Source organism: Aspergillus fijiensis (assembly GCF_003184825.1).
Source record: "Aspergillus fijiensis CBS 313.89 unplaced genomic scaffold BO72scaffold_114, whole genome shotgun sequence".
In the NCBI taxonomy this organism is placed as follows: domain Eukaryota; kingdom Fungi; phylum Ascomycota; class Eurotiomycetes; order Eurotiales; family Aspergillaceae; genus Aspergillus; species Aspergillus fijiensis.
Genome location: NW_024469090.1, coordinates 1 through 12,865, shown reverse-complemented (window position 1 = coordinate 12,865; position 12,865 = coordinate 1). Strand labels below are relative to the sequence as shown.

At 54.7% G+C, this 12,865-nt stretch overlaps 8 protein-coding genes across 8 annotated transcripts; 3 read left to right on the top strand and 5 right to left on the bottom strand.

Moving 5' to 3' along the window:
- Positions 1-18: 18 nt before the first annotated feature.
- BO72DRAFT_442716 (uncharacterized protein) lies at positions 19-3,530 on the bottom strand. The gene is made up of 15 exons (XM_040943523.1): positions 3,523-3,530; positions 3,051-3,443; positions 2,811-2,979; positions 2,668-2,755; positions 2,598-2,612; positions 2,431-2,544; positions 2,272-2,378; positions 2,089-2,216; positions 1,949-2,028; positions 1,768-1,895; positions 1,591-1,708; positions 1,136-1,518; positions 1,001-1,055; positions 741-942; positions 19-651 (listed from the first exon to the last, which is right to left on the bottom strand). Exons 2-15 carry the CDS (start codon positions 3,169-3,171, stop codon positions 131-133), a joined length of 2,229 nt encoding a protein of 742 aa, XP_040795134.1. The 5' UTR covers positions 3,172-3,443; positions 3,523-3,530; the 3' UTR covers positions 19-130.
- Positions 3,531-4,013: 483 nt separating this feature from the next.
- BO72DRAFT_502209 (uncharacterized protein) lies at positions 4,014-4,862 on the bottom strand (the record flags this gene model as incomplete). Its single annotated transcript, XM_040949038.1, has 3 exons — positions 4,014-4,168; positions 4,268-4,508; positions 4,773-4,862. 3 exons carry the CDS (start codon positions 4,860-4,862, stop codon positions 4,014-4,016), a joined length of 486 nt encoding a protein of 161 aa, XP_040795133.1.
- Positions 4,863-5,412: 550 nt separating this feature from the next.
- BO72DRAFT_453972 (alpha/beta hydrolase) lies at positions 5,413-6,772 on the top strand. The gene has a single exon (XM_040946119.1). The coding sequence runs from the start codon at positions 5,694-5,696 to the stop codon at positions 6,645-6,647; it is 954 nt and encodes a 317-aa protein (XP_040795132.1). The 5' UTR covers positions 5,413-5,693; the 3' UTR covers positions 6,648-6,772.
- Positions 6,710-7,654, bottom strand: BO72DRAFT_453971 (uncharacterized protein). The gene is made up of 2 exons (XM_040946118.1): positions 7,259-7,654; positions 6,710-7,190 (listed from the first exon to the last, which is right to left on the bottom strand). The coding sequence occupies exons 1-2, from the start codon at positions 7,490-7,492 to the stop codon at positions 6,858-6,860; spliced, it is 567 nt and encodes a 188-aa protein (XP_040795131.1). The 5' UTR covers positions 7,493-7,654; the 3' UTR covers positions 6,710-6,857.
- BO72DRAFT_28872 (Zn(II)2Cys6 transcription factor) lies at positions 7,624-9,447 on the bottom strand. Its single transcript, XM_040940353.1, has 2 exons — positions 8,512-9,447; positions 7,624-8,457 (listed from the first exon to the last, which is right to left on the bottom strand). Exons 1-2 carry the CDS (start codon positions 9,252-9,254, stop codon positions 7,755-7,757), a joined length of 1,446 nt encoding a protein of 481 aa, XP_040795130.1. The 5' UTR covers positions 9,255-9,447; the 3' UTR covers positions 7,624-7,754.
- A 164-nt stretch (positions 9,448-9,611) lies between these two features.
- BO72DRAFT_453968 (GFA family protein) lies at positions 9,612-10,317 on the top strand. Its single transcript, XM_040946117.1, has 3 exons — positions 9,612-9,735; positions 9,794-10,002; positions 10,071-10,317. Exons 1-3 carry the CDS (start codon positions 9,618-9,620, stop codon positions 10,149-10,151), a joined length of 408 nt encoding a protein of 135 aa, XP_040795129.1. The 5' UTR covers positions 9,612-9,617; the 3' UTR covers positions 10,152-10,317.
- A 694-nt stretch (positions 10,318-11,011) lies between these two features.
- On the bottom strand, positions 11,012-11,592 carry BO72DRAFT_453966 (uncharacterized protein). The gene has a single exon (XM_040946116.1). The coding sequence runs from the start codon at positions 11,563-11,565 to the stop codon at positions 11,032-11,034; it is 534 nt and encodes a 177-aa protein (XP_040795128.1). The 5' UTR covers positions 11,566-11,592; the 3' UTR covers positions 11,012-11,031.
- Positions 11,593-11,910: 318 nt separating this feature from the next.
- Positions 11,911-12,841, top strand: BO72DRAFT_453965 (fungal specific transcription factor domain-containing protein; the record flags this gene model as incomplete). Its single annotated transcript, XM_040946115.1, has 1 exon — positions 11,911-12,841. Exon 1 carries the CDS (start codon positions 11,917-11,919, stop codon positions 12,838-12,840), a length of 924 nt encoding a protein of 307 aa, XP_040795127.1. The 5' UTR covers positions 11,911-11,916.
- Positions 12,842-12,865: the final 24 nt, after the last annotated feature.

Below are 12,865 nucleotides of genomic sequence, written 5' to 3'. Positions count from 1 at the left end.
AATGGCATTTATTCCATTGCACTAAACTCTTCATGCGAACGGTCAAGGGTACATACATGGACGGAAGCCCTGGTAAGATGCAAACAAACCCCGCCACCGTCGCCTCCACGATCTTTTTTCTGCAGCCTCATCACTTCGAGTAGCTGAATATGAACCAGTAATATTCAGGGTCTTGGAGAGAGTCGATATGTGTACCAATGCAACCCTCCGGACTGTGCAGCCACGCCGCTGCCCTGATAGCGTTACCTTCTTTGTCGAACTGGTCAATGAAGACCTCGTCGCCCTCTTGCACGTACACCGATTTGTTCCCCGCTTTGTTGCTGGTAAATTGGAAGGTGGTGGCGTTCTCCCGCGTGCCGGCCCAGATCAGGGAGGTGTTCAGATAGCCCTGGAGAACGGGGCTGGCACCAAGCCAGACGTCCCCGTCTCCGCTGTTGTAGATACGATAGGGGTAGTTATATTTGACCTGATTCTTGCCGTTGGTCTCGGTGCTCTCGACGTTGATGCAGAGCTTCTGATTGCTGTTGGAGCTGCTGTCCGTCTGCACCTCCAGCGGGACTCCCTCGGCAACGGCCTCAGAGAGCTCGTTCAAGTATCTCCGGCGTTCTTCGGTGATCACGTTGGTCTTGGTGCGTTTGAAAATCTCCTCCCCTGTGAGCGTTGCCACGCGTCCAGCGTACATTAGCCCAGACACTCGAATATCCGATAGGATGGTGAGAAAGAGGAGTTTGGCAACATACGGTACCGCGGTCCCTGTTGGCTTGGCTTGATGGTGACCGTCTTCCCATGCCAGCGGTGAATCAATTTGAACTTGACCGCGACCTGAGAGCTGGTCGGTTTGGTCTGACTGCCCGTACGGAGAATGTCCGCGAATTTCTGCTTGATGTCCTGGCACCCTGGGATGCTGGCAATCACATCCTCGAGGGCAAGCACCCGGGATTGCTGTGCTCAGAATGTTAGAGAGACTCGCTTCATAGTGGAAAGGACTTGGACTACCGACCTTGACAGCTCGCCAATTGTAGAAGGAACCAACGGTATAGGCCCATGCAGGGGGACTGTATAGAGTGGACGTGAATCATTAGCGACTCGAACACCGTATGAGCGGGAAGGGGAACAGAGACAGGAATCAACGCACTCATTACACAGGAGAGTATCACCGCCTTTGGCCTCCCAGGAGATGGACTTGGTGGCCGAGGCAGCCGAGTTCTGCGAGCTCGAATCCGAGGATTGGCCGTAGCTTGCTTTGGCCGAGGCCTGCACATACGCAGACGAAAAGGAGAGGGCCGCGGCGGCTCGCATGGACTTCGCTTGTTCATCTTTGTCGGCGGTGCTGGTGGAGCTCGATTTCTCCGAGGAGTGCAGTCTCCCTCCCAGCTCGATGCGGGTGGGATAGAAGCGGCCATACTTGTTCTTGAAGCTGTCGACGTCGGCGGCAGTGCTCACGGCTGCCAAGTCGAATTTGCACTCCTCGGAGAGCTCGAGGCTCGAGGCGTCGAGTTCCAGAACCACGCGAGGAAACTGTTCCGGGCAGCAGGATGAGCAAATGGACTTGCATGTCACGCTTCCATGGAACTGTAGGAGCTTACGCACGTTGTAGGTAATAGTCATGACTCGACTGTCCTCACTTGAGGTCTCAGAGCTAGAAGAGGACTTATCTTCCCCATAGCTAGCGGAGGCACTGGCACTGAACCCGAACGCACCGCCCTCTCTGTAGACGTGTTGCATCAGTATCGCCTGGATGAGCGTAGAGATGGGGACAAGGCATACATAGCCAATTCAGCTGCGAGCTGAGACAGGGAGCTCTGGGCAATCGCCCGCGAGACCGAGCTGGTCTTCTCAAACTGTTCAATGTAGGAATCGTCCTCAATCCGATATCGAGGGACTCTCAGCATTTGCTGGCCATGCGAAGTCAGTGAAAACCAGCCATGCCTGCTCAAATATGACCTACCTCCTTCTTGGCAATCGAATCCGAGGCCGCACTGGCCGAAATCTCGTAGTTTTGGAACAAGCGTGTCTTGAGAGCGAAGGCTTGCAGACTTCATCAGTATATAAGACAGGGATCGGGTAGGTGAGACTCGATCGTGCTACCTGGATGCATGGAACGCTCCACTATCTTCCCAATCGTCTTGCCCGCGTCGACCACTCGATAGGCGTTCAGCAAGGCGTTGTTGCGCAGGACGACATTCCACTGCGTCTCCGACATATCTGCAGGATGACTGACAGTGCGGCCATGAGTAAGCGCAAGGGCATCCCTTGGGTAGGTCATCTTACACGATGGAGAAGGTAGTTGTGGGGTTCAGGAAGATATTGTGGCTGAAGCTGGTGGGCAGCTCGGCAGCCTTGGGCTTCGAAGCCACGGGCAGATCAGGAGTCTTCTTCTGATGAAAGGGTCAGCCACGATGCGGTCAGGTATGTTGCCGATGGACTCACATCAATGCTAGCTCTCACACCGCGATCAAAGAGGCTACGCGCGTATTCATAGTCAATGAGCTTCTCTGACTTGAGATAGACTCGATAGACATCGCTGTTGTCTTCCGCAATGTCCTTGATAGAGATCAATATAGGAACATGGCAAGGCTACGTCGGCTGGAACTTACCCCAACCTCGCTCGACTATGTCCCGAGTAAGTTAGAGATTGCGTGGGCACCGGAGAGAGGTGCTACTCACTTTCTCGTTCAGGATCGCAAGGTACGCATTGTAGTCGGTGGAATCCAAGACCTTAGCCCCACGCTGATTGCAGAACGAGCTCCATAGCCTGTAGGACGAAGGTGAATGGATGTTGTTGACTTTGTCTCGGTGCGGGCACTTACAATGTCGGCTCCAAGACCTTTTCGCTAACCAGGAGGTCTCGAACATCAGACAGTTTAATTATATTCACATCCAGACTCTTGAACGAAATGCATGATTTCTCCTCGATGGCTCTGGTTTGATCACTGTACGAATAGACATGAAGGACCTGTTGTGGCTGGCTGGCAAGACCTGATAGAGGTCAGTACTTGCGAGGTCTGTCGAATCAATGGCCCAAGGTTGGCCAAGCGGAGAGATCGTACCGTCCAGGAGCTGCTCCACCGCCTTGCTGATATCAATCACAGTAGCTGCTGTGTCTTGCACGGCTTTTGTGGCTGCGCCTTGGACTGCCTCTTGGACTGGGTTCTTCAACAAAGAGCTCATCTTGGAGGGGAAGGCTTTGCTGTGGCGTTTCCTGTTACTCAGTTGTCTTTAGATGTCAATTGAGTCTAGATCTGATGCTGGTGGTTGAACATAGGTTCTTGAGCCTTGGGGGATGAGGGCAGCTTTATAGACAAGCCATCTATGTCCTTCCGTTGACTGGGAGAAGTCCTGGCCCGCAAAGATAGATGAATCAGAATGGCGTGACCGAGGGACCAAACCTCATGATAAGTATCAACTGTACTCCGCCTGATGTAGTAGTTCGAGACGTCACTCTGCAGTGGGATAGGTGAGCAAACAGGTTAGGGTGTCTTGCAAAACCGCTCGAATGAGGGGAACAAGAGTAGCACAAACCATCTTTCCTCCACCACACACTCCTCTGGGCCAGCCAGAAACAGGAAAACAATCAGACAAGCCTGCTAGTGAGGGTGTGATCGACCGATTTTCCGGATGATCCCCGAAGTTGGGCTGGTCTGGGCTCTGGCTCTTTATGGACGCTTCGTGAAGCGGGCCGCCACGGCCCTTGCCTGCCTGCATTAGCGGCCTCCCCTCGAGCAATAGTCCACCATAAGTCGCCAGCTTGTCTCACAACCCCGCATACAGGCAATCTATTTGATTTGCGTTGGAGCGAAAGTGGTTGGTGACGGAGAACATGCCCATAGATACTCCGCCGAGGGAGGGGGTGGTTCATGTGCATATCCTTTCCTAAATCATGGGGAAAGAAGGAAAGCTGAGATGAGAGCTAAGGGAAACTGGATTCAAAGCGAAAGCATCATGTTGAGGTAATGAGGTAGTAAATATACAGATACAATCTAGGGAAGCGGACCTCTTATGCTAGCAGGCGTTCAAAAATCTGGAACAGGGCTAATGGCACGCCAGTAGTAGCACCTGATCTCCTTGAAGACCAGAAACTGCGTCCACAACATGTCATTTCGAGACATAGCCTGTAGGGGCTTGGGGGCACTGTCGGACTGCTCCACGCTATCTTCTTCACCCTTTTCTGCGTCCAGCCAGATCGCGCGTCAGCGCTGAAGTTCGGGATGTCGAATGGCGAGATATAGTAGGGTCGCTAACTTTCCGTGCGTTCGGGGATAGAGACCGTTGACATCAAACCCGGCCTCAAGAAATAGCTGGACTGTCTTTGGTTGCTTGCCCAGGACTGCCGACACGAGAACAGTGTCATATGCAGGATCTTCGGGGTCCAAAAACACCGCACAATGACTGAGGACTTGCTTGAAGGTGTTGACGGAGCCGCGATACGCCGCGAGACCCAGTATCTCGACCGTCTTCGATCCGTGGTCCTCACCGACAGCCGGCCAAATATTGGCGTGCCTTAGAGCCTGCCAGAACAGAGACAACTGCCCCAGCCTGCATGGCCGCTCTGGGGAAAGGTTCACGGATAAAGTATTTCAACTTCCACCTGCAGTAGAGGAGCGCGTGTCGCTTTAATAGGAGCTTGCATGCTTCCTTGTTTCCGGTAGTGAGCGAAGCATACAGCATGGTAAGTCCATGAAGTCCTCACCCCCACGATCCAATAGCTCAACCAAGAGTGTAAAACTGGTCTATGTCCACCTGGCTCTCAAGCATTTTCCGCAAAGACTCACAATTACATGTGTCCGCCATTCGCTGAAGACCCTGTGGGGAACATGTCTGGGCGAAATAGGAATAGAGGTATCAATTATGGGCGAGGTCATGGAACCGGGGATAGGTTTGCGTCAGGGCGTTGACGTCCGAGGCATATTCAAATCTGTCTAGAATCACAAGCAGCAGTTCTAAGACTCCGCATGGTTGATCTAGTCGTCGAGGCTGTTATGTGGTCTCGGTTTACTGTACACTCTACCTTTCACTGGGCAACAACAAAGCTTCTATGTACTCACTATACAGGACGCTACTGCCCGTTCTTCCTCGATTAGCACTTTGATTGTTTCTTTTCTTTAAACTTCTCTTTCCTCTATTCTTTTCTGTCATGCCTCTGTATTCTCTTCATTGGTCACTGGGAATAGAGATCCTTTCATTAATTCATTACTGTTCTGCTCGTCTAAATACAGCAACCTTTGTTGGGACAACCCTTTGGGAAAGGGCTGATGCTTATCTAAGATTTACTAAGAAATTGCTGCCTCAGGCCACAGAAGATATCTTGATCATATGATGTGATAGCAAATCCAGCTACTTTACAGGGTATACAAGTAGCAACTACTCAGTACTCAGTATATCCATGTTCATCGTTAAATTCTCAGGCTCAATCCGAGTTCTAGTCGGGCTGTTGCGTTGCGAGGGAAATGGGGCCATGATACTGTCCAAACCAAGTAACTCATAGGGTGGATCTGTACTGTACCCGTAAGGTTGAACTGATAAGTATTTTATAAAGTATTTTCGATCCTCCCCGCGGGGCATTGCCACAGCCACATCCATACTCCATATAGCACAAATCCTTCACCACTTGTCATACATCTTACCCATATCTATATCATATAGTCATCATACGACGTGAATGATAAGTGAGATCAAGTTACGGCTACTCAACGATGGCCAACCTCCCAACCCCAACCCTAGTCCTCATCCCCGGCTCCTGGCATCAACCCACCTGCTACGACCCCATCATCCAACTTCTCCAGGGCGAGTATCAGCTCAACTGCGTCTCCATCACCCTCCCCTCCACCACCGGCAACCCCAATGCAACCTTCAAGGATGACCTCGACGCCGCCCGCGCCGCCATCACCCACGAAACCGCCCAGGGCCGCAACGTGGTCGTTGTCGCCCACTCCTACGGGGGCATGGTCGGCAACAGCGCCATCAAGGGGCTTAGTGGTAGGCCATCCGACTCGCCGACCTCGGGGTCCGTGATCGGCCTCATCCTGATCGCCTCCGGATTCACCCTGACCGGACTGGCCTTCATGGACCCGTTCTTCGGCCACCCACCCCCGTCGTGGCGGGCGAACCGCGAGACCGGCTACGCGGAGCTGGTCACCCCACCACGCGAGCTCTTCTACCACGACCTCCCGCGCGAGGAGGCGGAGGTCTGGGTGTCGCAGCTGACGACGCAGAGTCTGAAGGCCCTGTTCGAGGGCGGGGAGTTTGCCTACGCCGGGTGGCAGGACGTGCCCGTCTGGTACATCGGCACCGTCGAGGATCGCGGCCTGCCCGTGGTGGCGCAGCGCATGCAGGTGGGCATGGCGCGCGCGATGGGGGCGCGCGTCGAGCACCGCGAGCTGCCGACGAGCCATTCTCCGTTTCTGAGCCAGCCCGAGGCGACGGTCGCGATCATGCTGGAGGCTGTCGAGGCGTTCGCGGGGGTGTCAGTCACGGTCAGGGATATGGCGCCGTCCACGGCGCCACGCGCCGTGATTGCCGTGCCCGGCGCTGCCTTGTGGCAGCCGGCCACCTGGTTCAAGTTCGGGATTCCGCTCGCGTTCGGGCGTCTGGTGGGCCGGTGTATTCTTCTCTTTCGGTGGGGGAGGAGCTTCTGGCGGTCTCACTAGGGGTTCAGAGACGGGGATGTGACGGGCTTACACGGCTGGAGAGAGGAAGTGTTGTTGTAGCAGTCTGAGTTACGTACAGTACATACATTATCCATTATGAGCTACCAACCGAGTATTAGTAGAATATTCCGCCCCAGAACGACTGATCCAAATAGGAGCCGGAGCTGGAATCATAAAAGGACAGAAGCGCTAAAGTAGGCAATCAACGGATCACGTTTGAACATCCTTCTCATGAGGCCACTTCCGAAACAGGTCCCCCAACTGATCAATCGGCGCCGTCAACAGTCCGACGACCGTCTCAAACGGCGGTTTACTGGGGGCACTGGGATGCGCCCGCGACGGCATGAAGATCTTGGTCCGGTTGAACGACTTGGACAGGCTGATGCTGTCGTGATCGGAGAGGACCTGCTCGAGATCGACCAGGTCGCTGTTCTCCTCCTCCCGCATCTGCGGACTCAACACTTCCATCAGGCCCTTGATCGTGGGGATGAAAGTGGGGTTGGTCGGATCCAGGGTCTGGAATTTCTTCAGATGCTCTTTGACCTAGCCGGGCTGTCAATCAGGGTCCATGGTCTCCGCGCACTCCGCGCACCAGCTGGCAGGTTACTCACGGCGCGATTCTGCTTGCGGCGTTTCTCGGCTGTCGCCGCCCCGGCCGAGAGGTGTTTCTCATAGGCAGGGTAGACGACGAGCTCTTTGCCGACGGTGTTGCGTGCCAGCGCCCAGGTGAAGAGATTCTGGAAGCGGATCTGCTCTTGTCGATCGGCCGAGCTCACGATGCGGCCATAGCAAGCTTGAATCTCATTGTGGTCCTCTCTGACCGTGTCGACGATGTGGCCGGTCATGGTATCTGAGAAAGGCCGTGGGAAGGTTCAAGTCAGACCATGTGGGATGGATGTACAGGAAGTACAGTCTGTTGAAAGGTGAAGCGATGGAGACGCAATAATACGAGGAGCAAGTGGTGATGTCATCGAGGAGAGCTGGGTTTTGGTGCCTGAGGCATCGATCCTGAATCGACAAGGCCTGTGCTTAGTAAGCGGCTTAGTAAGCGGCTCAGTAAGCGGCTCAGTAAGCTGCTTCGGTGGTTCATAGTTACTGTCATAATCTTCATGCTGGAAAGACAGCCACCTTCAAGCGCCGGAATTCCTGGATCCAGTTCCTTGGAGCTGACCGTGGCTCGGCCAGTGGCAAGTCAACCCGCCTCCAGACCTCTCGTAGCGCTTCCGTCGCAGTGACTGTCGTATTCCAGGGAATCTGCGCCGAGATGGCGTCGAGATGAGCGGCAACCCACTCTCGGTGATGGGGATCGGTAGCCTCCGCCCCGGCGACGAAAGACGACCAGATAGTGGACTTGAATAATGCGCTGGAGGGCGGAACTTGCGAGATATGGCCGATAACGGCCTGCACTAGTCCAGTCTGCCGCTCGGGTGTACAACCGCCGGGGGAGAAATTGGGCAGCATCCGTGAAAGGTAGAGAACCACGGCCGTCTTGTACGCGGATCCGATATGCAATCGCTCGGGGTAGTCATTGACTGGAGTCCAACACTGCATAGCGGTGGCCCATGCGGCTGGGTCAAACTGTTGAACGGACTCGTATAGCTCTTGGCAGGCGTCTCTGCTCGGAGTTTGGGAGTCTTCTTGTGTCTGAAATGCTAGGACAATACAGCTCGCTAGCTCGGCCGGACAAGAGAGGAAATGGTTACCCTCGGCGAAAACCAGGGAGTCAAGCACCCTCACGGTAGGATCGTTGAGTGTAGACAGATGGTGATGTCCTACGCTTGGGGAGAAGGTCGAGCCAAAGATACTCTGGCTATCGTTCCGATTAGGTGACCGTGCAGGCTTGACGGAAAAGGTGAGGACTTACATGAGAATACTGGATATGACCCACTGGTCGAACAAATTTCCCCCATTTTCTGGTCTGCCCGCCAAGGAACGGATTGAAGGACCCATAAGACTGATCAGACGTACTGCTGAATCCAGATGCAGCTGCCATGTATCCCTGCCAGACTCGAGAAGATCGAAATTGGCCAGCAACATCGAGCACACCAGCACCTGCACACACGTTGTTGGTTGGACTCGGCTGAGCATTGTCTGAAATCGGACCAGGGCACCCTGTTTCCACTGGAGTGCATCGACCAGGATGCTCTGCGCACGCTCCTTGGATGTAATGAGGTTATACCGATGATAGGCAGCCATGGCCATAATGACATGGAACATGGCGGGACAGGTCTGGGAGCGCCAGTAGAGTTCGCTGCACGGATTCCAAGTTTGCATGGGCAGGTGATAGATGACCAGATCCTCCCAGACACGGGAGTAGAAATGATTCAAGTAATGGCGAGCCTCGGAGCTGAGGTCCTGTAGGAAGGGATCCATCAGGGCTCTTTGCACATGGATACGCATTTCCGTGCTCCGGGACACGGGGGGTGTAGATGAAGACTCGAAAGACTTCCCCATCATCTTCCCTCTACTCGCAACACCTTGCACCCAGGTGATCAGTTTGCCATAGCCAAGACATTCCACCCCGGATTTCTCGCACCGGTCACACTTTGGGGCTCGAAAGTCACATTTTACCCGACGCCGGCGACAGGTGTGGCATGCACTTGGCATGGGGGTATGTTGTGGGGCGAGTTCTGGGGTGTGGAAGGGGATTTTCACGTGTGATTTGTAGGGCAACCACGAGCTCCAGCCCTGGTCAGTCAGTTTGCTGCTTGATAAGGCTGGTTGGGTGAGATAATGTGTGATGTTTTGGGAGGGATTCTCCCGATGAAAGTTCGAAAGTTCGGAGAGAGTTGTGCCACACAGCTTGAATCGATAAGTTGATGAATGTTGCGGTGGGGAATCCCGAGTCCTGCGCCTTGGCTGCCTGATCCGGTTTAGTGTGCATGCCATGCGTATGTAAATTTATAGATTCATGATAACCCTACAGTCAGTCCTCCAAGGGCGGGCAAATTCAACCCTGAAACCTGAACAATGACTTTCTCCGGCCATTGCCTCTGCCGTGCAGTAACCTACAGCGTCGACCCGGCCTCTCCTCTCGTGGTCTACTGCCACTGCGATGACTGTCAGCGCAACACCGGGTCCACATACGGTCAGTTCTGCTGCCATCATGGATCATAGCTATCCTTCTGATGACCTCCCTCCTGCAGCCCTAATCTTGACATTCCCCAAGGATACGGTGCATATCCAGGGTCCGCTTCGCACCTTCACCAATGTGGGCAGCTCAGGCCTTGCCGTGCATCGCAGCTTCTGCGGGGTCTGTGGGAGCCCGATATCCGATGTTGCGGAGAGTGCGCCCGAGGAGATCTCCATCAAGGGTGGCTCACTGGAACCGGAGTGCAAGAGACGGTTGCAGCCCGTGAGCTTCTTCTTCTTTTTCTTCCGTCACTCACTGATCGAAGACTGACTGACGTCGTATGAATACAGTCGGAAGAATTGTGGACGGCTAGTAAACTGTCCTTCTGTCAGGAACGGTTGCCACAGTCTCACTTGCATATGCCCGAATGATGGTATCTGTTGAGATTCGGCTGCAATTGGTGAGGATTCGCGTTCGTGCAAAGCAAGTGTGATTGCGTTCTTTGGAGTATTGAGGAGGCACTCCATTGGGTTTGTGATGGGTGTGTATGATGAGCCGAACTAGAGCGTTTTAGACCATCTTCCAACAAGCCAGTTTTTCTTCGTCACAATTGCTTTAGTCGATACAGGGATGCGTAGTCTTCGGGTGGGATTTTGCTTCCGTCGAGAATAAGTGGATCTTGATATTGCCCTTGGATCCGTTTCAGATGTGCTTGGTTCTGCTCGAACTCCACCTCAAGCACCCAGAGCAAAAACAGCCTTCATGGCTCCGGTTGCCCAGACGGCGAAAGCCGCTACGTAGGCTGCAGAGACCTTCTACTCAGTGTGCGCCATCGCATAGGCGCCAATTCCTTGACAGGGGGCCGCACATTTGGCCAGTGTATCCGCAAAGAACACGTCCTCAAACCAGGGGGCTGGCCAACCACTCATGCTGATGATCGAGAAAAGTTGTTGTTGTTGTTGTTGTTGTTGTTGTTGTTGTTGTTGTTTTGGGATCAAGCTCCGGAGAGATAATTCTGCCTCTTAATCCCGCCTGACATCTCGACTAATCCACTTTGGGCAGTTTTAATGCATAGTTGATGCACAGCTTATGCACAGCTTATATACTGCTTGTGCCCTAGCTGTATACTGCTTGTACACTGCTTGTGCACTGCTTGTGCAATGCTTGTGCATGGCGTGTGCATGGCTTGTGCATGGCTTGTGCATGACTTATACAGCAGTCACCACTCTCCCTGATCCACTCCAAACCTTGTCATCGCTTGGAGCTTCCTTCTATCAAAGCTATGACTCCACAGGAGAAAATCGCTGCTTTTCAATCACCCCGGTCAAAAGAGCGTTGAAGAATGTTAGAGTTAGAGAATCTGAAGACAAGAGCTGAGTGTAAGACTTGAGTGCAAAAAGAAAAGCAAACTATCATGCCCGCCAGCCACTTCCGCGAGGACACGAGGACCACCAGACAATGAGTGGACCGCGCACCCGCTCCCACCGTGGATGCTCCCACTGCCGGCGTAGCAAAGTGAAATGCGATGAGAAACAGCCGGTCTGTACGCGTTGCTTTCAGAAAGGCCTTTCCTGCACCCGAGACACCGTGACTCTGAAGTGGGAGTCGGATTATCGTGCTCGGGGGGTCACCTTCGGCCGTACGGGAGTCTGGCGCAAAGGTGCCTCGAAAAAGCCGAGCCCAGAGAATATACCATCTATACCATCTATACCATCCACGGCGGATCAGACCATCCTTGCAACCCCTGTCATCCATCACTGGAGCTTTATCCATGCGGATAGTCACAGCTTGCCGCAATTGCTCGATCACCAGGATCTTGTGCTCATGCCGGCCAGGAACGTGCATGAATTCAGTATCCAACCAGCCCTATCCATCTCACCTCTTTGGAACCACCTGGACCAAAGCTTCCTGTTGGACTACTACATCCACCAGATCTGCCCCCGGACGACCCCAAGCCCGAGCACCACTTCACCTTTCGCAGCTGTCATCCTGCCCTACTGTCAGACCGCCTCCCCAGTGGTGATCAAGGCCCTGATGGCCCTAGCAGCATGCCACTGGAGCCAGCAGGACCCACGCTACGGGGTGCACGCCCTGACGCTCAAATCGCAGGTCGTCAGTGGCTTTCGCCGCCGGATTGCGAGCGAGGATCGAGGATCCTTCCTTCTTTCCCCCGACCCCGAAGTCCTCGTCCTCATCATGCTGCTCTGCCTCTACGAGATCGTCGATCACTGCGACCGACGCTGGATTGTCCACCTGCAAGGCGCGAAGGACATCATCCGTCTCCGACGCCAGCAGCAACAGCGACAGGCCGACGCACTTCTCGCCCTCCCCACAGTTCCAAGCGACCCCGTCTCGAAATTCGTCGAGCTATTCTTCGCCTTCCAGGACGTGATGGGCCGCACCGCCTGCGCGAAGGCCGATCTGTTCGGACCCAGCTACTGGGCCGAGGGAGATGTGACCATCAACGACTGGATGGGCTGCAGTCCCGCGCTGGTGTCAATCCTGTTCGCGATCATGGACCTCAGCCGCCACCGCCGCCACATGGTGTCCTCCGCGTCGGAGGAGCTGACCTTTCGCGCGCGCGCCTCGAACCTCCAACGTCGACTCGACGATCTCGTCCAGAGCCCCGCCGTCGGGGGCGAAGACGAGACCCTCCGCCGCGTGGCCGAGCTCAAAAGACTGGCCTGCTCGGTCTATATCCAATGTGCATTACACGGGGCCCGGCCCTGCGATCCCGCTGTCAAAGTCACCGTCCAGGAAATCCTCGCGGGGCTGAGCGCGCTGGTCGCGCAGGGCTCCGCCAGCCAGGCGATGATGTGGCCGCTCTTCGTGGCGGCCGTCGAGCTGGATCCTCTCGATGACGTGGTGGTCGAGAACCCGAGTCGCAGCATGGAGGCCGAGAACAGTGGCCGTCGACGGCTGGTCCTGCGGCTGCTGATGGAGATGGCCAAGAGGAGTGTGTCGAGCGTTGCGCGAATGCGTGCGGTCATTGAGGGCGTCTGGCAACGGCGGGACTTTCACCTGCACGCTGTGGAGGATAGGAAGATGGGTCTGTTCGCCGACTTGAATGATTGGGAGGTGTTTGTTGTGCCGGGAAGTGACGCGTTGAGCCTGGTCTGAGACGCTTGGGGAGGGAGGGGGGGGG